This window comes from Callorhinus ursinus, unplaced genomic scaffold, assembly GCF_003265705.2.
Source record: "Callorhinus ursinus isolate GAN/ISIS: 27379988/994484 unplaced genomic scaffold, GSC_fseal_2.0 scaffold9, whole genome shotgun sequence".
In the NCBI taxonomy this organism is placed as follows: Eukaryota; Metazoa; Chordata; class Mammalia; order Carnivora; family Otariidae; genus Callorhinus; species Callorhinus ursinus.
Genome location: NW_027397071.1, coordinates 3,605,591 through 3,628,900, shown reverse-complemented (window position 1 = coordinate 3,628,900; position 23,310 = coordinate 3,605,591). Strand labels below are relative to the sequence as shown.

The 23,310-nt window shown below is 48.3% G+C and overlaps 1 protein-coding gene across 2 annotated transcripts in view; it reads left to right on the top strand.

Annotated features, from left to right (window-relative positions):
* Nucleotides 1–23,071, top strand: part of ATP1A1 (ATPase Na+/K+ transporting subunit alpha 1) — a 29,231-nt gene extending 6,160 nt beyond the window's left edge. For both annotated transcript variants that reach the window (XM_025872514.2, XM_025872515.2), the window contains exons 2-23: nt 3,992–4,096; nt 4,791–4,850; nt 6,627–6,830; nt 8,033–8,146; nt 8,432–8,566; nt 8,670–8,787; nt 9,229–9,497; nt 10,041–10,239; nt 10,510–10,619; nt 12,464–12,598; nt 13,131–13,323; nt 14,652–14,827; nt 15,811–15,947; nt 16,771–16,921; nt 17,514–17,682; nt 17,797–17,951; nt 18,279–18,402; nt 19,579–19,724; nt 19,840–19,970; nt 20,259–20,360; nt 22,221–22,312; nt 22,712–23,071. In XM_025872514.2, the coding sequence (XP_025728299.1) occupies nt 3,992–4,096; nt 4,791–4,850; nt 6,627–6,830; nt 8,033–8,146; nt 8,432–8,566; nt 8,670–8,787; nt 9,229–9,497; nt 10,041–10,239; nt 10,510–10,619; nt 12,464–12,598; nt 13,131–13,323; nt 14,652–14,827; nt 15,811–15,947; nt 16,771–16,921; nt 17,514–17,682; nt 17,797–17,951; nt 18,279–18,402; nt 19,579–19,724; nt 19,840–19,970; nt 20,259–20,360; nt 22,221–22,312; nt 22,712–22,740 (3,054 nt within the window). In that variant the 3' untranslated portion in view covers nt 22,741–23,071. The remainder of the gene's footprint in view (nt 1–3,991; nt 4,097–4,790; nt 4,851–6,626; nt 6,831–8,032; nt 8,147–8,431; nt 8,567–8,669; nt 8,788–9,228; nt 9,498–10,040; nt 10,240–10,509; nt 10,620–12,463; nt 12,599–13,130; nt 13,324–14,651; nt 14,828–15,810; nt 15,948–16,770; nt 16,922–17,513; nt 17,683–17,796; nt 17,952–18,278; nt 18,403–19,578; nt 19,725–19,839; nt 19,971–20,258; nt 20,361–22,220; nt 22,313–22,711) is intronic.
* The last annotated feature ends 239 nt before the right edge of the window (nt 23,072–23,310 follow it).

Below are 23,310 nucleotides of genomic sequence, written 5' to 3'. Positions count from 1 at the left end.
CGTTCCTTAACTGCCCTAAATGCTGCTCCAGGCCGCAGAGCGCTGCAGTATTAAGACAGCGCGTGTCCTCCCTCAACCCCAGCCATCTCGGGGCCCTCAGATCCCTGGCTAGAAAATTCCTTGCACGTAAACTAAACCACTTAGTCATTTAGGTGCAACTGGAGGCTGTATGCAATGAACTGGGCTTGATCATTTCTGATATTTTCTGTTAAGTTTTAACTGATGAGATGAATACCCCAAATGGGTTGTTTTTTTAAGGTTGAAAGGGGTTTTCATAGTAAGTGAGGAATGGCAGTAATTTATATGTTAATTAAAACCCAGTTATTATAATAACCGTGGCGCAGTGCTTTGCAGAGCACCTTTACATACAGAGTCGTGTTTGAGAATGATTTAATAATACACGATCCCAGGAAGATGGGGTAAGCCCCCTCCCCCTTTTCCCCCCCATTTGAAGGAAGGTATAGCCTCCTTCTGGCCCCTCTTGCCAGTCCAAACCTTTTGTTTGTGTGTGGGTTTTAAGAACAGCGCGGGGCTTTAGGTGTTTTGTTTTCAGACTTGACGGCGGCTCCTTGATGAATCAGACAAATCAGGATGCCTTCTAGACTCTTTTCAGTCGTCGCATCGAATGCTTTTGCCATCGTAGGGACAGGCAGCTGAGGCTGACTGTGCAGGGTCCTGCAGCCAGCCAGGATGGCTGGGGGCCTACCTGAAGCACATCAGCATTCCCGTCCGAAGGGCATGGACATCGGACGTTCCCAGTATCCCAGAGGCTTCTTCAGCAGTTCCAGAAGTCTGAAGCACGCTGAGCTCCCTGCTGCCCCCAGGGCCGTCTGTTACTGTGGTGGGAACGGGTACCCCCTTCAGGTGGTTAGTTACTGACCGAGAGGAAGGGGCACATCTGGGGGGTGGTCCATGTTTTTAAATGAGTGAACCTCATTACTTGTGTTAACCTTGGTTTCTCCTGTCAAGAGTTTTCTCTCCCCATCTCTCTGGGCACCTTTCCCTCTGCCCAGATCCAACGGTGGCAAAACTCCTTAGGGCGTCTTTGAGAGGATGGAATCCCTGGGAAGCACAGGATGAAGTAATGACCCATTTTCAGCTGTGTCACCCTGGGCAAGCCCCTGCCCTCCTTGTGACCTTCCACTTCCTAAATTAGGAATGGAAAAAAAAAAAAAAACACACCAGAACCGAACTAACTTCATCATTTTCACCAGTCAGTGTCCCATTTGTGAAGGGCCTCATGGGAACCTTTAGCTCAGAGACCTCGGGGTGTCCGAGGGGCGCCACTGCAGGGAGCATGGTGGGTGTGGGAGAAGTGATCCGAGTTTTCTAATTGAAGAAGTAGGAATGTGTGCCCAGTGCTCAGAGGAGTGGGAAGGTTCCTGTAGTCAACTGGGGAAACCATGTTTCTCTTGTTTTCCCAAATGTTTTTAAAAGAAATAATAAAGAAAATGCTGTCTCACCCACCTTAAAATGGATGATCTGTAGTGTTATTACTACATTACCTCTCCCTGACTCCCTTCTAAGGGAAACCGTGTTTCTCTTGTTTTTCCCAAATGTGTGCCCAGTGCCTCTCCCACCCTACACTCCCTCAACCCCAAACACACACACACACACACACACAATTTTTTTCTGCTTCGAATCTGTGATAATCGAGACCTATAGGGACTTAAGGAATATTTGGTTCCTGTCACAGTAAGCGAATATTAAATCACTGTTTTACTTGTAGGGAAGAACTGAATTGTAAAAGCCATCTGGTCTTCTAGACAGACATTGCCTATTGAAAAAATTAAAATCTTGAAGGAGAAGAAATTCCACGTTAATACTTCCCATGTCTCTTTCACAAATGTTCTCATTTAAAACTATGCCTTACGTAGCATGAATTGATAAGGAAAGGAGGGTGGGGGTTATTAGGAAATCAAACTCCCCGCCAACTTAACCACTGATAACTGTGAGGCTGGAGGCAAGATACTTTTCTGTAATGGGGATACAACTTTGGAACCTGTCCAGGGCCTAGCTCTTACCATTCTCTCCCCCTTTTTTGGAGTGGAAAATACTGAAAGTCTGAGAATAAAGCATATAGGTGGTGAGGCAGAGAGATTTTTAAATCTGATTTTCATATATTTAAATTAAACTTGTGTTAATGATATCGTGCTTAAAAGAGAAATTGTGAACTGTATTTTAAAAATCAATACAAACTGACCACATAGTCTTCTAGAGATTCCCTAGTCAATGCCTTTGAAATGAGTTGTAAGTGATGTGCTTTCCCATTCAAGACGTGAAAGAAATCCCACTTCAGACTGTGGTTCTCGTCTGGTGGAAGCCCTGTCCTTTCTTTTTGTTTTATTTGTGTGTTTGCTTTCAGTGTGTGATTATTTTCCATTTTAACAGTAGCACCAAGGGCTCTATGCAAAGAGGCACTTATAAATGTGGTTGCTCCACAGTGGAGAGAATTTCAAGAATGTCGACTATCTTTAGACCTGCTTCATTCTTAACAGATAAGATAGAAACAAAAGAACTCCACTCTGTCGGGAGAAGTTAGTCAAGGAACACTGCAGAAGTAACCACAGGAGTTGAACAACATGAATAATGTAAATGTCTCTGCTTGTGGGCAACACCAGCTCATTTGGGGCAGGATTTCTGTTTAGAGTCTTAAGAGAGGGTGTTTTCAGATTCAAGTATTTATTTGCAACCATCTTAGCTGTGACTGAAATACACCCATCTCCTTTGATTTTTTTTTTTTTTAAATTTGATTTTTAGCACAGTAAAAATTTTGATGTGGACACAGGTTCTCAACTGTTTTAATAGCTGGCAGTGCGCTTCTGAAAGTTAGAAGTGAGTCAGGGAGAGCTACAGTACAAGATAATGTAGTAATAGCACTACAGATCATCCATTTTAAGAAAAATGCTATTCTCTCCTTCCCCTGCCCCTCTCAGGTGGTAGTGGTTGTGAGAGACAGTTTGTGGGGTGGGGGTGAGGCCTCTTTGCCGCCAACCAAGCTCTGGAGCACCAAGTTCAGGCTTTGTGTAGATAAGCACAAGGATTTTCAACAGTGGGGGGAGGGGTATGCAGAACAATCTAAATTTAAACTATAGAATCAACGTTTTCTCTAAAAATGGTTCCAGTTTTCAAGAGGTGTAGGTGGATCCTGTGAATTGTGTGATAATGCACATGCTTTTCCTACACCCTGCTTATGTCAAAACATTTCCAGTGACTTTTCATTTGGGGGGTTTATTTTCAGGCTGTGGACTGGGGAGAGGACTTTTTTTTTTTTGTCTTTTATTTAAATGATTTTAAGTATTTTTAGGCTAACTTTTTTTATATAAGAAAAGATGAACAGGTCACTGTTCTTATGTAAGCCCTAAAAATATTTAAATTTGATCCTTAATGGCTTCTTTGCAAAGCTAAGAATTTAAACAAAATAGAAGTAACTTGCATTTAAGTGTTTTGTATAATTGGTTCTCCCAGAAAACACTACATGGAGGTGGGCACAACTATTCTCTCCACACCAGCAAAGAAAAAATTGAAGCTTTAAGAGTCACTGACTTACCCAAGGATATATAGCTGACAAGTGGTAGAGTGCAGGAGTCTAACTCAGACTTTCTGGTTCAAAATGCAAAGGCATCAGCACTGTGCTCTCAGTTACTGATGTAAAGATGATTTCATTCTCTCTGTGGGGAAGATGGAAGGTGGCGGTATGGAGATTTTGACAGCACAACCCTTTCCCTGTTCACCCCAAATGGAAGTGACTAGCGGGACCCTTCTGTGGTTGCCGTGACTTCTCCCCTTGTCTTACTGCCTTCGGGTGCACGTGGCGTGTCTTGGGGCATGATAGTTGCAGTAGTCGTTGCTTTAGTTTGTGGTGTCCATGATTACTGTCCTGTTGACTATTCGAAATGTTCTCTATCCTAAAAACTGCTAACATCCCCTGCTCCAGAATTCCCTGTGTGTTCATAATACACAACCTCACCTCTCCCACATTCTCCTGTAGGTTGGACGTGATAAATATGAACCTGCAGCCGTTTCAGAGCATGGCGACAAAAAGAAGGCCAAGAAAGAGCGGGATATGGATGAACTGAAGAAAGAAGTTTCTATGGTAGGTATTAGGAGGCAGGTTACTTTCTGTTCTCCTTATAAATTAATTGTATCCTATCTGTTGGGTGTTTGATTCTCCCCTCCCCACCCCCAGTCCTTCAGTCAGAGACTTGCTTTATTTTAAAAGCAAAACAGTCATTGTGGTTGTTTTTACAGACCTTACCAAACCCTAGTGATCGGTCTGGAAAATTTTCATTTTCCAGGCTGTTGGCATGTTGGGAAAGTTATCCCCCACCCCACCGCCTGGCATAACCAAAGGTCCATAGAAGGAACTGTGGTTGATACCGGGGGCCATCGCTTTTCTCTGCTTCTGGATTATGCCAAACATAAGGGGAGCCTCGAGCCCCCCGGCTGTGGAGGCTTCCACAGACACGGCCTACCTAGAACCTGCTGGTCATCAGAGAAGGCAAACAAGGTTTCCCTTGAGCTCTGAGCCTGCTGGGCTTCCCTGAAGTCCTGGCAGGTGGCAAGGGGCCTCATCCCACAGCTTTCACTGACCTCCAGGGAGGGACTCTCAGCACAGGGCTGGGTGGTTGCCGAGCCACTGGGCATCAGCGAGACATCTACTGCCTTCTGCACGGGAAGGAAAGCCTGTTTGCTGAGCCTAGTTAGTACTGGCAACGAGGGACATTAATGCTTTCTCCTCATCTTTTTTCATGGTACAGTATTTAATTCTTCTGTTTGTTTCCCCGTAGGATGACCATAAACTTAGCCTTGACGAACTTCATCGCAAATATGGAACAGACCTGAGTCGAGTATGTTGTCATTTCACACTTGTACAGAATCCAAATCCTGTTTCCCTAGGGCATCTCCCCCGTGGCACAGACCTAAGAGGAAGAGAATGATGACAGGCACCATCTGAGTATCTACTGTGCCGCATGTGAAGCTTGGGCTTTGGGGCGCTTTTTTAGTATTTTGTTGGCCCCTGACACTTTGAAAGTAGATGTTATTTTCCCCATTTTATAATAAGTGAGATCCAATAAGGGAAGCACCAGGATTTAAAATGGAATGGCTCCGTGGCCATGCTCATTCCCTGACCTTTCGATTATAAATCTTTGTCTTTATTCTTCTATGTTCATGAAATGGAGTTGAATATTTCAGTGAGTTGAATCTTTAACACTTCAGTTTTTGCAGTTTTGCCATCTAGCTCCATTGCTCCAGAACCTTGATTATTCTAGCATTTATTTGAAACTTGTTTTTTACACCACTTAAAGAAATCTTTCCATAAAGCATGTGTTGTGTATTCTTGTTACCTGGAGGATTTGGGTATTAAATTTGCCACACGAACAGTATAAAAGTAAACAGTCAGGGGAGGGTACAGTTTGTTATTTCTGTGCAAAAAGTAAAAACTCTTGGGGACTGACGTGAGTGCTAGCCAACATGTAGCCATCATTTCAATAAATGCTCAAGAGGTTGTAAGGAGCGTGGCTGATATGGATGCCCTGGGCTCCGAGGGGAGGCCTGACTCAGATGGAGCTGACACTCCCTGTTGGGCAGCCTGAGCACATGCTCTCCCTTGTAGTAATACGTAGAAAAGGGTTGTCTTGAGAATGCCCTGGCGTGCAGAGAGTGCTCAGATGGTGGGTGTCAGTTACTCTGCCCTGGGGTTACATCAGGAACTTGAGGGGGGTCCCAGCCGCGTCCTCATTTCCCCTTCACTGCCTGGCTTTCTTCTTCCTGTTACTCATACTCCCTAGGTAGCTCAAATATTTAAAATAACGTGTGAATACAAACTACATATTAACGGATACTTTGGGCAAAAATTGGTTTTGTCTCTACCCCTGCCCCCCCCCCCCCCGGTATTTTGATAACATGAAAGTAATCACATTTTCCCCTTGTCATGGGAGCCTTGTATCTACTGTGTGCCGTCCATGTGTCTTGGTTTTAAGGCCCATTTAGAGAAGCGCCAGGCTTTAGTACAGTGGATTTTTTCCGTGAATTCTTTGATGTTGGTAGCTTCCTGGGGGTGGGCTGGAATGTGCACTTGTGGGAACCCTCCCAGCCAGACTGTCCTTTCAGTTACCATCCACAGGATAGTCTTCTATACTGAAAACTTGGCTATTAAACCATTCACAGGTTGGATTCCTACAGAGAAGTTTTTCTTCCTTTTTTGATGTTTATAGAGGGTTTCTTTCTTCTCCTTCCTGACAGATTCAATATGCAAAAGAACTCAAAGCTCTTAATTTGCAAAACTGAACCGATGAGTTAACATTGCTATCTTTTTGGTAAAAATGCAATTTGGCCTGAGTCCCTTACCTAAACTTAGATCAGACTGGATTCAGATCTGTCCATGGATCGATTTAAAACGAATTTCAGTCTGGTGTTGTGGGCTCCTTAGAAAGTCTGGGCAGCTATGTGCCCGGACCAGGAGAGGGTCCTCATCAGAACTTGCCAGGTTTTGTAGGCTCGCTAGCTTGGGGCATTTTGTTTCCTCCTAAACCCATTACTGGGGCCTTCCAGCTATCAGGTGGGTATATTTGCTTGTATGTTCTGGGGGCAGTATGTCTTATTTACATTCCTCTGCATCTCAGGGCTTAACAACTGCTCGAGCTGCTGAGATCCTGGCTCGAGATGGCCCCAATGCTCTCACCCCGCCTCCCACCACTCCCGAATGGGTCAAGTTCTGTCGGCAGCTGTTTGGGGGTTTCTCCATGTTACTGTGGATTGGAGCGATTCTTTGTTTCTTAGCTTACGGCATCCAAGCTGCCACAGAAGAGGAACCTCAAAATGATAACGTGAGTTCTGTAGCTCCTAATTTAGATTACTGAGTATGCGTAAGGTATCCCTGCTGGTCTTTGCCACCCACTTGTTTTCCACTGGTTACCACTAGTTAGCTGATGGTTTAATTTATTTATTTTAAGATTTATTTATTCATGAGAGAGAGGCAGAGGCAGAGGGAGAAGCAGTCTCCCTAAGGAGCAGGGAGCCCAATGCGGGGCTCAATCCCAGGACCCCAGGATCATGACCTGAGCCAAAGCCAGACGCTTGACCAAATGAGCCACCCAAGAGCCCTAGCTGATGGTTTTAAACAGGAGGGAAAGGGGCACCTGGGTGGCTCAGTTGGTTGAGCGTCCGACTCTTGATTTCTGCTTGGGTCATGATCTCAGGGTCTTGAGATCGAGCCCTGCCTTGGGCTCCATGCTCAACCAGGAGTCTGCTTGGGATTCTTTCTCCCTCTCTCAAGTAAATAAGTCTTTAAAAGTAGACAAACATGAGGGAAAGCAGCGTTAGCAACTGTTGCCTTCGAGGCCCCATCCATTCTTCTTCGTTTCCGGTTTCTCTCTCCATCTCCCACCTTCTAGATGCTCTTCCAAGCTGGATGTCCACCCAGCATGTCGCGGTGAACAGGCAGCTCTGCACAGGTCCTGGCCTGGGGCCGGCCGCCACCCATACAGCAGAGCACAGCTTCTCATGTTGGCCCATAAGGCACATCCAGAAATGTTTGGTAGCCACTCTTCAGAAGTGACAAGTTTTTTTGAAAATATCTTTGTTTTAATAAAGTGGGAGAAACTGATTCATCTGGAACACTTCCAAAAGTCTATCAAGGTGTAGTGACCAAGTGTCTCTGGGACCCCATTTCTTTTTTTTTTTTTTTAAGATTTTATTTATTCATGAGAGACAGAGAGAGAGAAGCAGAGGGAGAAGCAGGCTCCCAAGGAGCAGGGACCCCGATGCGGGACTCGATCCCAGGACCCTGGGATCATGACCTGAGCCAAAGGCAGACGCTTAACCATCTGAGCCACCCAGGCGCCCATCTGGGACCCCATTTCTGACCCTCCTGTACACAGTCTCTAGGAAGATAAATACAAAGACGCAAGTTCTGTATTTCTGAAGCCTTGACCTGTTAAAACTTTGGTTTTTGTTCAGTCAAAAATTAACTAAATGTTCCCAACTCCTTCCTGCGAGCCTGCGGCTCTGACTTGTTTGTTCCTTCCAGCTGTATCTTGGGGTGGTACTGTCAGCTGTCGTCATCATAACTGGTTGTTTCTCCTACTATCAAGAAGCTAAAAGTTCCAAGATCATGGAATCCTTCAAAAACATGGTTCCCCAGGTACCTCTTGCTTTGCCTTTCTCCATGGAGAGCCCCGGGGATGTGAGCTAGTGTGAAACTGAGGTTTCCAAGTGGATGGGAACAAGAGGGCCACCTCGCAGTAACTCCCGACAAGCTTTTGTTAACTTGTGTAAATAGATTAATAATCTCCTTGTCATGCCCTCGGGTAATTCACATTAGAGATCCCTTTGGAATTTGGTCTTCTCATTTGAACACTACCCGGTCCTTGTTGGCAGCCCCTTTTCTCTGATTGAATGGTGTATAAACTGTTTTCTGCTCCTCAAGCAAGCCCTTGTGATTCGAAATGGTGAAAAAATGAGCATCAATGCGGAGGAAGTTGTAGTCGGGGATCTGGTGGAAGTGAAAGGAGGAGACCGAATCCCTGCTGACCTCAGGATCATCTCTGCCAACGGCTGCAAGGTGGGTTCAGCAGGTCCCCCATCTTCACCCGCAGGGCTCAGGTGGAGAGTGCAGGGCGGCCCGGCTTGCGCTCACACAGCCCTTACGCTTGTCTCACGGACAGGTGGACAACTCCTCACTCACTGGTGAATCAGAGCCCCAGACTAGGTCTCCAGACTTCACAAATGAAAACCCCCTGGAAACGAGGAACATTGCCTTCTTTTCAACCAACTGTGTGGAAGGTAGACCATTTTAACATGCTGTTTATCTTGGGCATTAACAACAACAACAAAACCAGAGACTTACCATTTCTGTCCTGGTTTTATTGGCTCCTTGTCTGACTCTTGTGGTCAAGCACAGCAGCTGTGGTTCACTCGCTGGCAGGAAGGCTCTGGGAGCCTGGGGGCGGACTGTTGGTCTGTTCTGTCCCCCACCTCCAGCACACCTCTTCTGTTGGCCGTGCCCACCTGGCCATGGCCTCTGGAGCTGCTGTCCTGCTCCTGGATAGAAAGCCCTTCACCAGAGTCTCCGTGGTGTAAAGCCGTGTTTACCCCACCAAAGAGCTGGCCCTTGAAAACGTGTAGTTTGGTCTCTTTTTGAGCCATGCTAAGAGCCATGCCAGGTAACTGTGCAAAATCTGTGACTTCTTTGATGAAACACGGTACCACCCCCCCCTTCTTAAGGCACTGCTCGTGGCATTGTCGTGTACACTGGGGACCGAACAGTGATGGGAAGAATCGCCACACTTGCTTCTGGGCTGGAAGGAGGCCAGACTCCCATCGCTGCAGAAATTGAGCATTTTATCCATATCATCACGGGTGTGGCCGTGTTCCTGGGTGTGTCCTTCTTCGTCCTGTCTCTGATCCTGGAGTACACCTGGCTCGAGGCCGTCATCTTTCTTATCGGCATCATTGTCGCCAACGTGCCGGAAGGCCTGCTGGCTACTGTCACGGTTAGTGACTGGGGGACGACAGCGCTCGCTCTTAGATCAGCCTGCATGTGTGACTCCACCCCCCCCCCCCACCCCCCCAGCCCCCCAGCAGCCGCCACCGACTCAGGGTTGATCGCATGCACTTGTGTGCAGTTTCTCTTCAGAGCCGTCGGTAGGGTCAGAGAACGAGGAGGCTTGGCGTGTTTTTTTTGTTTTGTTTTTTTAACGTGGAAGATAGAAACGCCAAAGCCTAAAGAGGTCTAAATCTTGATCTGATCTTATCACATGCTCCACAATAGTGTAACAAAGGAGAAGAATTGGGGGGGCGGTGAGCAGGGGAACTACAATATGGTAAATCCTGGCTGTTTCCACTTTTCTTAATCTATTGCTTTATGGGAGGAGGGAAGGCCCTCTGTACATGTTTCCATTAGGGTTCAGACTTCAGAGGATGGCCGGAGAGGTTTAATTTTAGACCAGCATCTTCCACATTAGGATGGAGCCGCAGTCTGTATAGAATTCCATCCTGCTTGAGATTGAAATAATCTGGTTCCTAATGGTTTTTAGGTATGTCTGACCCTTACTGCCAAACGCATGGCAAGGAAAAACTGCTTAGTGAAGAACTTAGAAGCTGTGGAGACCTTGGGGTCCACGTCCACCATCTGCTCGGATAAAACTGGAACTCTGACTCAGAACCGGATGACAGTCGCCCACATGTGGTTCGACAATCAAATCCATGAAGCCGACACAACGGAGAATCAGAGTGGTAAGGCGCCGGACCCACCCCACACTGTAGCCTTACCTGCTCACGTGGCTTCCTTTTTTTTCTTTTTTTTTTTTTTAGTTAGTTTTGGTTTTTGTTTTTTATCATCTGGTAAGGAGTTAAGGGAATGGGTTTTAGATTTCTCTCAATTTTGCCCTGAAACCTGATTAGTTTCATTAGTCGGGAAATGAGATGTATTGTTTCACTTTTTATGGGACATTTATATAAAGGTAATGCATTATTTTCCTATCTTTTCTTTCTTGCCTCCATCAGGTGTCTCATTTGACAAGAGTTCAGCCACCTGGCTCTCTCTGTCCAGAATTGCGGGTCTCTGTAACAGGGCGGTGTTTCAGGCGAACCAGGAAAACCTACCTATCCTTAAGGTATGCTCAGGGGTTCCTGCTAGCTGTTAGGCTGCCGTGCGGGGTTCTAGGTACCCCACAAGAACCACCACCTCAGTGTTCTCTTTAAAGAGCATGTGCCCTCTGCGTCCTGTAAGGGAACCACTCCCCATAGGACACCCTCCGTGTGACGTGTTGCCTAGGGATCCCAAAGCACTTAGGGTTACCCTGTGGTCTGCATAGGTTCGAGAAGAGGGACTCTACAGTAAAAACTGACCAGAGGTGGGAAGCAATCTTAACCGTGAGAAACCAAATGAATAAAACCTGGTGTTGCCACTCTGAGTGTATGATAACCCACTAACCTAGCAGACAGTGAGGGCTGCTTTTGTGACTCGATAATCGTATTTGCATATTAGGATACAGTAGATTCCAGTAAATCCCTTAAGCCATTTATTTTCTTAAAATAGCTCAGCTATTTCTCTTATCTTATTTGTTCTCTGCTTGCTTACTAATGATGCGAACATAAGCTCAGCCTCATGGAATTCATGTGAAATGTGAAATGACTGAGGTTTCACTGTGCTGCCAGTGGAGACGGTCTTGGAAAGGTCATAGCCGCACAGGATTGTTTAGGATGCAGAAGACAGTGTGTGAGGAGGCCCTCTGGGCTTGCTTGTTCTCAGCAAGGCTGCTGGGGGTGGTTCTGGGTAGAAACCGGGCTGTCAAAGGCAAAGGCGGCTCACTTAGATGGAACTGAGGGGGCTTCTCCTATGAAGATGGGACCTCTGTATCCTTTGAAGGAGGTGTTCTTGGCATTGAATTAATGTTGATTAGAGGAGGGTATTTATCCTGGGATAAAACTTGAGATGCCTGCTTTCATATATTTCCTTACCTCAAAGTGGAAATCTAGGCTTTCAGCATAGGACTCAACAAGTGTCAAATCTTTCCCCATTGAAAAGTACCAGAAAGGGAGCATGGGCTGTATTTCTGAGTATTTCAGGGGGTGGGGCCGTGTCAATGGCATTATTCCTGCCCTTCCCCCCCCAAAGGCATACAGCTCTATTCTGCTTTAATAACTGGTCTTTGTTTAAAACGATCCCACTAATTTCACGTTTCTTCCCAAACCTGGCCACCTTTCTTACTAAACAGGGCTACTGTATTTGCGAGCATTAATTTTCTATCTGCTTGTGCAGTCCTAAAGCAGAGTTCTCAGGTGTTTATATAAAAGTTGGCTACAGCTGAAAATGTTCTTAGTGTGTCCCAGTATATCACACCAAAGAGAAGTATGTGTTACCTCAAGTGTAGGCTTTAACTTAAAATGTTAGCTGATTATATGACTGTTGGAGCTAATAATAGCTTTCAGTTCACACCACTCAGGCCCAGATAATTTTGCACAATTATGTTTAAAGCCTTCTATTTTGCCCTTGACATAGTTTGCCCCCAGTCCTGGGAACCGAAGGGATTTTCAATTGTAGGTGCTGTAAATATTTGGATTCTCACTTGGTATTTTCATATTCGTAACCAGAAATATGTCCTTGGGAATAGTGTTGGCTTTGAGACTTTGCAACAGGGGAAGATTTAAAAAAAAAGGCTAAAGTAGGTTAGAAGAGTGTGTTGTGCTCCTCCCAAGGGTGGGTGACCCCTTCAGGTGCCCCTCTCCTACCAGAAGCTGGAATTGGGGTGGGGAAAGAGGGCAGACAGGAGGCGGCGGCTGGGGTGTGTGTCTGAGCAGAGGGAGGCCAGTCACCGCCAACAGTGCTGCTTCCCCTTGCCTGCCCTGTTCTCTGCTTCTGACCAGATCAGAGTACATCCAGGTGACTTTCCAGGTGTTCAGGGTGCCCGGGTGAAGCGTTTCAGGCTGACCCACAGATGTTGTCTCTGCTCTGCAGCGGGCAGTTGCAGGCGACGCCTCGGAGTCTGCGCTCTTGAAATGCATCGAGCTGTGCTGTGGCTCAGTGAAGGAGATGAGAGAGCGATACGCCAAGATCGTGGAGATCCCCTTCAACTCCACCAACAAGTACCAGGTGGCCTAGTGGTGGCGGGGGGCAGGCGGGGAGGAATGGAACCCGGAAGGAGAGCTGTTTTCCCGTTTGAAATGTTACAAGCTTTAAGTGCTTTCAAAAAACGAATTCTCCCAACTTTATGCAAGCTCTTAGATTTTGCCCTGGAGTAGGTATAGAAAATCCTAAGTCATTTGAGTATCGGTGGGATAAATGAAGGCTCCCCTAATGTGTTGGGGCCCTCTGGAATACTTACGGTTTGGAGTGGGGGTGCCGCGAGGGGGCGAGGTGTCCACGCATGTGCCCACCCCTTTGTTCCCAGTTTGCCTTCAGGAAAGGTTTACGTATGAACGCGTGCCAGGGATTTAGGACGACATCGCTGTGCTGGTTTTTTGGGTAGCATTCAAAGTATGCTACAAGGCGTGGGACACCAGAGTTCAGAAATAGGAGACCTTGGTGGTTGTCATGACACATACTAAGTAGTAAGTGAGCTGCGCTCCCCGCTCCAACCGCCACATGCAGCCACCGGCATTCACATGTCCACCGTCCTTTACAGCTGTCCATCCATAAGAACCCCAACACGTCTGAGCCCCGACACCTATTGGTGATGAAGGGTGCCCCAGAAAGGATCTTGGACCGCTGTAGCTCCATCCTCCTGCACGGCAAGGAGCAGCCCCTAGATGAGGAGCTGAAGGATGCCTTTCAGAACGCCTACCTGGAGCTGGGTGGCCTCGGAGAGCGAGTGCTAGGTACGTGGACAGCCAGCAGCATGGCTGTCAGTCTGGTACACATCTGCACGGTGTCCTGACCTCCCCGAAGCCCTTCCGGAGGATTCCTCCTCCTCCCTGATCTGTTCCCCTATTCTGAAAATAGGAAGGGCTGGAGAGATGTTTGGTGTGTTGGGGCATCTGAGCAACAAAATCCTATTGGTTTGCTTCTGATTCGTACTTAGACCTTTGGTCTCATGCTGGTCAGTTCTGTTTGCCTGAAAAAAAAAAAAATAGGGAAGAGCTTTATTATCAAACCTTTGTTGCTAGAACTATGACTTACAAACTTAATGAAATTAAAATTAATTCCCAGAGGAAAACCATTTCCTGACTGGCACAACGGTTGTGAATTTACACCAGAGCTTATGCATCAGCTCACAAATGACACTGGCAGTAAACTTTCCATCTAGGGAGCTACCTGTCCTTGGAGTATGTCAGCCAGGGCAGGCGAGGAGTACGTGATACTCACTGTATAATGTAATTGAGAAAGCAGCGTTTGTGCTATTTTGGAGGCGGACAGGTAAAAAGCCATCATTGATGTAATTCTTCCTGTTCCGCTTAGCTGAGTAACTCAGAAGTGACTGCCTGGGCCCATGCTCTGGTTCATACCTGCTCCCTCATCTGATTTGAGGTGTCTCTCTTCTGTCTCTCTCCACTGAAAAATCAGTGGTCAAGTGTCATTTCCCCACGTCTCCGGGCCCAAAGTAGAAGCATTCTCTCTCCCATGAACCCACATATGCCACCTCCTACCACTTGCACCTTCATACCACCTTGCAACAACCTCTGGAATGTCATGATCCTGTAGTAATGATACTGTGTGATAAAGCGCCTTGGGCAGAATGTGTCTGCTTTGTATTTATCCTCAAAATAGCTTGCAGGCTGGCCCTCACTGGTGGGCAGTCATGTCTTTTGGTTAGATGAAGAGTGAGCAGAGACAGGGGCTCAATTTTTTCTAAGGAAAGAAGCAGAGACAAATAATTACGTGATTTGCCAAATCTAAGCACCTGAGTGGGCAGGTCATGAACCCTGAAGCCCCAGTGCTCAGAAGTCCTGTCCTCATTCTGTCTTCTCCATGCTGGACGGGGAGCTTCCTTTGAGGCTTGGTGATGGACTCTTGTCATCTGCATGGTTTTTCTGACCCCATAGCAAACGTACATGTTAAATAAAACCTCATGGTTTTAAAACTAGACCTTGAAACAATATTCCAAACTCAACCTGGAGCCAGAAGGAGGCCGTCTGAATGACCAGCGGCTTCTTTCCTGGGCCATCTCCATCGGTGAGGTCCTCACAGACCGCCCCCCCCACCGCAGGTTTCTGCCACCTCTTTCTGCCCGATGAACAGTTTCCTGAAGGGTTCCAGTTTGACACGGATGACGTGAATTTCCCCGTTGAAAACCTCTGCTTTGTTGGGCTCATCTCCATGATTGACCCTCCGCGGGCCGCCGTCCCTGATGCCGTGGGCAAGTGTCGCAGCGCTGGTATTAAGGTAGGTGTGCAGTGTGCCTCGGGGCACCCTGCTTCGTCATGTGGCCCCACGGGAGTCACGTGGGGCCAGCTCAGTTTTCTCACCAGGAGGATGAGTTTCTTATCTCCAAAGCTTTGGTTACCACCAGAAAAGGCCAAATGGTATTAAGATGTTGGTGTAGACAGCAGATGAGAGATTCAAAAGAAAAAACACATTTGGGGGGAAAGAAATGGAAGCTTAAAAATCACTGGAAAGAGCAAAAAGACTTGGTGTAAGGTTTTACATTTGAAATACGTTCTCAGTTGATCTACTTCATGCTGGGAATAGCTGGTCTTCTCTATTTTCAGTTAACTGGTTTTTTAATGAATGTTTGGTGTCCTCTGTATCTGTCTTTTTAAGTCACGGAACATTGTTCAAGTGCACTGATAACGGGGCGGTTTGTTTAGCCTGCCTTGGTGCTGGCTGTCTGATTTGTTTCCACTCTCTCATGCTCATTGGTAATACCGCCCTGAAAAACTTTGTAAAAATGATTCCCCAAACACTTTGACTATATTCTTCAGTGTAGTCTTCTGAATATAATCATCGGGTCAGAAAAGCAGTAACAAGGTTTTGAATTCTTTTTACGTATTTATGCTCTCTCCCAAATTGGGCCACTTTGGGGATGCTGACCAGCAGTGTGTGGCACCTTTGCCCTGTAGTCCGATCAGCATCACATTTTTACCATTTTTTTTTTTTTGCCGGTTTTAGTAAATTTGAGTTTTCTTACATGACTGTGTAAAAGGAAAAACAGACGTTACATATCTTATATGATCATATACCAAGACAAGATCTGGATGTTGCTTCGTGTTTTCCATAAACAGGTGTATGTTTGTATTTTTGGTTAATGTTTATGAGTTTTAGGTTTGCATTCCTGTCCTTTTGATAGTCCAAGATGAAGCATCCTTAATATTTATTCTTGCCTACTTAGGCAGCTGCGTGCAATATTGCCCTGTTTCTTGTTGCAGGTCATTATGGTCACTGGAGACCATCCAATTACAGCCAAAGCCATTGCCAAAGGTGTGGGCATCATCTCAGAAGGCAACGAGACCGTGGAAGACATCGCTGCCCGCCTCAACATCCCAGTGAGCCAGGTGAACCCCAGGTAAGGCAGGAAGCTCAGCCTGGTCTACCTTAAGTGCACAAATGGTGGTTGTTGGGAATCATCAGCTTGGTTGCATGATGGTTTGCTTCTATGATGACCTTGCTCTGAATAGGGAAGGCCCCTATAGTTCCAGAAGGCAGTCTGGTCCTTCCAGGGGAGGCTTTCAGTGAGAGCAGGTCATCATAGCTAACACTTAGGTTTACATATCCTCAGCACTTAAGCGGTAACCTATGAAGATAGGTGTTAGTCCCGCTTTGCAAAGCAGGGAAGCTGAAGCTTCGTCATACAGTACACTCTGCAGTCGAGCCTCTCATTTCATGCTATTAATCACAGAGCATATGACCTAACACCTAGCACCAAGTCTGTTTCCAGGGCCACACTAACTTGTCCAGGTAGTTCAGGCGAGAAAGGAATTTGGGCAGTAAAGTACAGAAGGTAACAGAGACAAAGCAGTATTGTGCTGGTGTGTTGTTAAAGTATGGGGCCCCCTCACCCAGCTTGGGGCTATGAGAGGGTTTGATCTACTGTCTAGAACTTGGTCATACCATTTCAGTGTGTCCTCTGTAAAGATCGGGAAAGGAAGGTGAAGGCAGGCTGCCCCGCAGGTGGCTGTGCGTCTTGAACCAGATCTAAGACGTATGAACATGCTTTGTAACCTGTGGACCTCTGCCCAGATAATAGCTCTTACGTGATGGGGAAGATCCCCTCTGGCCGTGGGCTGCTGTACAAAGCGTTCGGCATAGTTGAACATCCCCTCCCTGCTTGGTGAGGAGCATCACGCAGGGGAAGCAACGGGGGATCTTTCTTCCCATCCTGATTCTAGAGATGCCAAGGCCTGTGTGGTTCATGGAAGCGACCTGAAGGACATGACCGCTGAGCAGCTGGATGACATTCTGAAGTACCACACGGAGATCGTGTTTGCCAGGACCTCTCCTCAGCAGAAGCTTATCATTGTGGAAGGCTGCCAGAGACAGGTTAGCGGGCAGCCAGGGCTGGCTCTTTCGGGCACTGCTGACCTCTGTGGTCGCAGCACCAGGGCCGGAACCACAGCCCAACGTCTTCTTAGACTCACTGCCTATGTGCCGGTAAAAAGCTCCAGGCATGGCTCCAGAGAGAAGGGAAACCTGATAACGGCTCAGCCGAGCCACACACTTGACCACACACGTCTTCACCGTGGCCCAGAGTCTGAGGCTCCACACTTGGCCTAGAATAGCAGTCCAGGCTCCTCAGGTCTACACGGGGGACGTGAATAGCCAGGAGACTCTTGTCCCATACCTTGAAAAGACCTTAAAGGAATCAGGTTTTCCAGAGGTACACTCATCGAAGTCCTGGCTTTGAGGAGCCCTTGTTAGTAAGGGGAGGGGATACATTTGTCATCACTCCTCGATTCTGTGGTCAGCTTGTGGCTGGGTGGCTTCTTGGCTGAGCCAGTTCTGTGCCCGCTGAGAGTCTCCTAGGAAAGGGGCAGGGTCTGTAGCGAGGAGAGGCAAGTTGAGGCGTGTGCCCCGTGTGCCTCCTCCCCTGGACCGTGTGGCTCTTAACAGACCCACTCCCTTCTTCTGGCAGGGGGCTATTGTAGCTGTAACTGGCGATGGCGTGAATGACTCTCCAGCCTTAAAGAAGGCAGACATTGGGGTTGCTATGGGGATTGCTGGCTCCGACGTGTCTAAGCAGGCTGCAGACATGATTCTTCTGGATGACAACTTTGCATCAATTGTAACTGGAGTAGAAGAAGGTGAGCGAGCACTGTGTTTATAAAGTGTTCACCAGAAACTCATCCCGGTACTGCCCATCTCTTTAAGCTCTATAGTAAAAAGCCAAAACAAAACCAACCTCTTGCTTTTCCCAGGTCGTCTGATCTTTGATAACTTGAAGAAATCCATTGCCTACACCCTGACCAGTAACATTCCAGAGATCACCCCCTTCCTGATATTTATTATTGCAAACATTCCACTACCCCTGGGGACCGTCACCATCCTCTGCATTGACCTGGGCACGGACATGGTAAGTAAGTGACTGGCACGGCAGCTTCAGGCCCCCCTCGCTCACCCGCCGCTGCATCGCCCAGTCAGGCTGGGCGTAAGTGGTACTCACCATGCGTCACGGCCTCAGGCCCCAGGAAGCTGTGTTCCCGATCCTCCGGGCAGCTGACACCACCTATCAGATGGCAACATTATTATTATTTTTTAATAGGCCTGGTAACAGCATCTCATGGTATGAAAACCAGTTTTAAAGGAGAGGGGGCAAGGACTTTATAACAAAGCGTTCATGCTGTCAGCTTCTTGGTATCTGACAACTTTTATACTCTTCTCTCTCGCCTCTCTTCCCCAGGTTCCTGCCATCTCCCTGGCTTATGAGCAAGCTGAGAGCGACATCATGAAGAGACAGCCCAGAAACCCCAAAACGGACAAGCTTGTGAACGAGCGGCTGATCAGCATGGCCTACGGGCAGATCGGTGAGCTGCCGAGGCCCCCGGCGCTTAGTGGGAAGCGTCTGTGGCGGGGAGGGGGGCTCTGCCAGGCTTGGTTTCTCAGGCTTCAGATCTAGCAGGAGGCAGCATAGGGTGAGACGCAGGGGAGTTTTGTACAAGATTCTCCTGAGCGAGAAGAAATCTTTTGCTGTCTGTCTAGTTACTTCCTTGTGGAGACTGGAGTTCTTGAGACGGGGCTTGGCTGCCTAAGAATGGGGGCTGCCCCTCAGAACGCCAGGCACAGTTCATTCAGAGGCAGTGTTTCCTGGGGATATAGAGTGTCAGGCACTAATTTGGATAGAGAGTTAGGCTTTGAAGAAACCACATGAGCTTGAAGGTTTGGCTGGCGGATCACCACCCAGTGGTAGCCCTGCACCCCCACTCTCCCCACCCCCAGGGCTTGATTCCCACTCTACCAGTGGAGCATGACCAGCTAACAGATGGTCTCTAGGTAGTGGGCAGTGAAAATGCCCTGGGATCCTAAATGCTCTGCCTAGTGGCCTTCAGGAGAACCCAGCGAGGCCACCAGGAGCAGCCCAGGCCTTTGGATTAATGGGTTGCATCACTGTGAACACTTGGGTTAAAGTGGAACCGATGAGTCCATTGTGGAAATATGGCAGACTGGTTAACAGTTGTTGACAAGGAGTTGGCTAATGGCCAGGAAGACCTGACTCTAAGGAGGAGGCTTAGGGCCAGAGCATAGGATGAAATCCTGCCCTGAGGAACTCAGGGTGGTGGGGTGGGATCAGATGCGGTGGGGGGAGGGGGTTGGAAGGTGCCACATTCACTGTTTGGAATGTGTGAAAACTGAGATGGGAAAGAAGTCACGTTGTCGCAGAGATTAAAAAAATAGGGAAGCATTTTTCCCCTAAAAAGGCTCTGCCCTGGTAGAGACACGTGATCATATGATAGCAGTGGGTGTTTCAGAGCAAGGCCTACGTGTCTTCCCCTTTTAAAGAAAGCTCTAAAAAGTGACTCAAAAAAGAGAAGAGGGTGCCGTGTGGGGGCTGCGCCGCTGGGGTCCTCCCATCCTCTCAGTCGTCTCTCAGCCAGTGCCGAAGACCGCCCCAAAGTACCCTCCGGGGCCTGCTGTGGCAGTCGGCTGAAGTGTGTGCGGAGGTGCCCCGGAACCAGGTTAGGACTGTTTGTGCACACTTGCAGGTATGATCCAGGCCCTGGGGGGCTTCTTCACATACTTTGTGATTCTGGCTGAGAACGGCTTCCTCCCAACCCACCTGCTGGGCATCCGAGTGGACTGGGATGACCGCTGGATCAACGATGTGGAGGACAGCTACGGGCAGCAGTGGGTGAGCGAGGGCCTGACCAGTGGGGCGCTCCTCAGACCCCTGAGGACGGTGGCCGCTCAGCTACCGGCCGTGCGGGCCAAGGGCCGGGCTCATCTGTCGGCCTTCTGTGTTTCAGACCTACGAACAGAGGAAGATCGTGGAGTTCACTTGCCACACGGCCTTCTTTGTCAGCATCGTGGTGGTGCAGTGGGCTGATTTGGTCATCTGTAAGACCAGGAGGAACTCTGTCTTCCAACAGGGGATGAAGTGAGTAGAGGACAGTTGGGGCCCTCAGACCAGGGCTCCCGGTCTCTCAGCTCTTTGCAAAATCCTGGCCCCTGGCACATGGCAGTTTCTGGACTCTCCCCTTTGGCACAGATTTAGGAAGCAAAATGTAATTCTCCAGTGTGTGTTTCTTTTTTTTTTCAGTCTGCCCTCAAGTTCCTAAGCACAGCTAACACTAACACATAAAGACATTGATCTGCCGTTGAATACATAGCATTAAAAGATAAACTCTTGTTTGCGTTCTTAAGCTTTTTCTCCCCTTGATTTTAGGAACAAGATCTTAATATTTGGCCTCTTTGAAGAGACGGCCCTTGCTGCTTTCCTTTCCTACTGCCCTGGAATGGGTGTTGCCCTGAGGATGTACCCCCTCAAGTAAGTCACTCCTCATCCAGCTCCATAAAGCATGAAATAGAAGTGACGTGTGCTATAGCTATTATTTTTAGGGATTAGGGGTGGCATGTACAAGAATTTCTCTGGTCTGGAAATTAGGAAGGACTGACCAGGGTGCTTAGGATTTGGCTAAGATCAGGCCAGACAGGCTCTGGTACCTTGGGGTGGCTCACCAGCTCACTGCGTTGAGTGTTTGGGTGCCATGTTCGGGTCCACCGTGGTAACAGTTGGTCGTCATTGGTATCCTGGGGCTTGGGGACCGGGTTCAAATCTTGATTTACTTACCTAGCCCTTGTGTGTCCCATCACAGGCCCCCACCTCTGTGGGCCCCTGAATCCTCTGCTCCCGAAGGAGGGGGGAGAAGCAGGCTTGGGGTGGGTCATGGGTGGAGTAGACCAAAGGAAGCCCACCACTAACTTTGCTCAGAACCAGACGGGCCTTTTTTAAACCCAGTGAAGGACTTTGTGGTAAACCCTACATGTGAAAAATGCAGGTTTATCAGAAGTGCAAATTCCAGTAGCCTGACTCTGTCCCTGCCGTAGCCAATCCCTGTGGGCCTCACTGACATCTTGTTGGGTCTATACAGACATTCCCTCTGTGGAAGGGTAGCCTGGCATCCAGGGTCTGTCCGCTGTTGCCCGAGCTGGCTTTCCAGCTTTCTCTTGTAGCCATCCAAGCTTGTTAGATGGATTCAGTACTCTTTCTCCCTGCCTGTGTCCTTGGCAAGGCTGCGCCCTCTCAGCCCATGAGGCCAGAGAGTCCTTCAGGGCCGATTTCCCTGGAGCTTGCCACAACTGTGTGATGTCACCCTCCTGGACACGTGCAGTTACACCCCTTCCTTGCTATTATTTCTACTCCCCACTAGGTTGTAATCTTTAAGACATAGGCTATAGGATCTTTTTTGACTTTGTAGCCCCAGTACCTTATACAGAGCTAGCGTACACCAGGGGCAAGCCTTGTCCAAGTTGAGTTCCATCAGCCTGAGCCAGTTTGTCAAGAGGAGGGTAGGAGAACCCAGCTCTCTAAAAGGCTGAGATGGAGAGTCACCCTGAAATGGAGTAGTGTCTCAGGCCATGTTTTATTCTGACTGGAGAGCTTGTTCCTGAACAGGTTCTACCCAATTTGGAAGGTGGCTTAGTTACTCTGCGTGGCCGAGTCAGAGGAGGTCCTCTTTTAGCTATGGAGGAGGACGCCTAGCGCCAGGAAGGAGAGGAGAGTGCCAGGCCTCTGTCCTGGGACAGCCTCCCTCATACATTGACTGCAGAAGTTGGTCGTCAGGGAAGCACCCAGGCTGGGGACTGTGGCAGCAGCCCGCCGGGCTCCCAAAGGCCTATGCGCTCTTAGGGCTTGGCTGTTTTCATTCCCCAGCACTGGGATTCAACACACAGCGGACTGAATGCAAGGGATGGAGAAACTGGTTTTGACCCACACTGGCAGATCTTGATCAGCAAATGCCAGGATGTAGACACAGGTCACACTCAAGCTGCTTAAACTTGAGAAAGGGAAGAAAGAAAATATCCCTTTGCTGTGGGATGGTCAACAAAAAAAACAAACCCCCCCCCCCCCCCCCCAAACCAAATTAAAAAAAGCAAACTGAAGGTGGGAAGGGGATTCGTTCAGAAAGTCTGCAGTCTGCTTTCCTCTGTCCCTCTAGGCCCTGGGCACAGGGAGCAGCATTCTGTTCTCGGGACCCTGCTGAGTGGTCCATGCTAAAGGCTCAGTGGTTAGTCATGACCGTATTTGGCTCCTCCTTCCAGGTTCTTCCACTGTCGCTGATGATACAGTTTCTCTTTCCTTTGAATTGTGTTCACGTGTAAATTGGTACCTGCTTCTCTTTTCCAGACCTACCTGGTGGTTCTGTGCCTTCCCCTACTCTCTCCTCATCTTCGTGTATGACGAAGTCCGAAAACTCATCATCAGGCGACGCCCTGGCGGTAAGTACAGACCTTTTAGCTTCAGCAGGGGTGTGGGGGAGGCCATGGTTCTGTGGCTTGTTTCCTGTGAGCAGTCTGGTTGGCTAAGGCCCCTGGACTGCCTACAGCCACCGTCCCATCCCCAGAGAGTTTCAGAACCAATCCTATTTTAGACTCCACTAAAACCCAATAGGATACGGTAGAAAGTTGGTCAGAAATCGGAGCCATCTTCCCACTTAACATGTCCTTTCTAAAAACATTTGAATAAAAACAGTTGAGGTCCGGTATTGAATTTGGGTGACCTCCTCCCACCCCGGGCTTTGTCACCCCCCGGGTTGCGCCTCATCACTGTTGCTCCCCCTGTGTACTAGAGCCAGGAGGCCTCACTGCCGTGTGTCTGTCTCTCTTTGCTGCCTCCAGGCTGGGTAGAGAAAGAAACCTACTACTAGACCCCGTGTCCTGCACGCCGTGGAGCATCACGCCACACACTTTGCACCCGCCCCCCACCCCCTCTTTGTGTACTTCAGTCTTGGAATTCGGAACTCTACCCTGGTAGGAAAGCACCGAAGCATGTGGGGGAAGCAAGACGTCCCGGAATGAAGCATGTAGCTATATGGGGGGGAGGGGGGAGGGCTGCCTGACAAACATCGTCTATGGGAATGACCGCGGGGATGGTTTTTATGTGCCTTTTTGTTTTTGTAAAAAGGAAAACTTGGAAAGACTGAAAGAATACATTTTATATCTGGATTTTTACAAATAAAGATGGCTATTATAACGGAATCTGTCTCGTGCCCTCATCCCTTTTGAGGCCCAGATGTGTGAGTGCGGGTCTCAGTGCGCAGCCCGGTACCGGCAGCTGCACGGGCGCCGACCGGGGACTTGTGAGCAGGGCAAATCCCAGAGCCCCGGAACCAGAGCTAACCGGCCGTCTGGCTTCATCGGCTCGCTAGGCAATTCGGAGTCACAGTGTTCAGAGGAAACTGTGCCCAGGCTCTCTGATTCTGAGTAGATGGACTTAC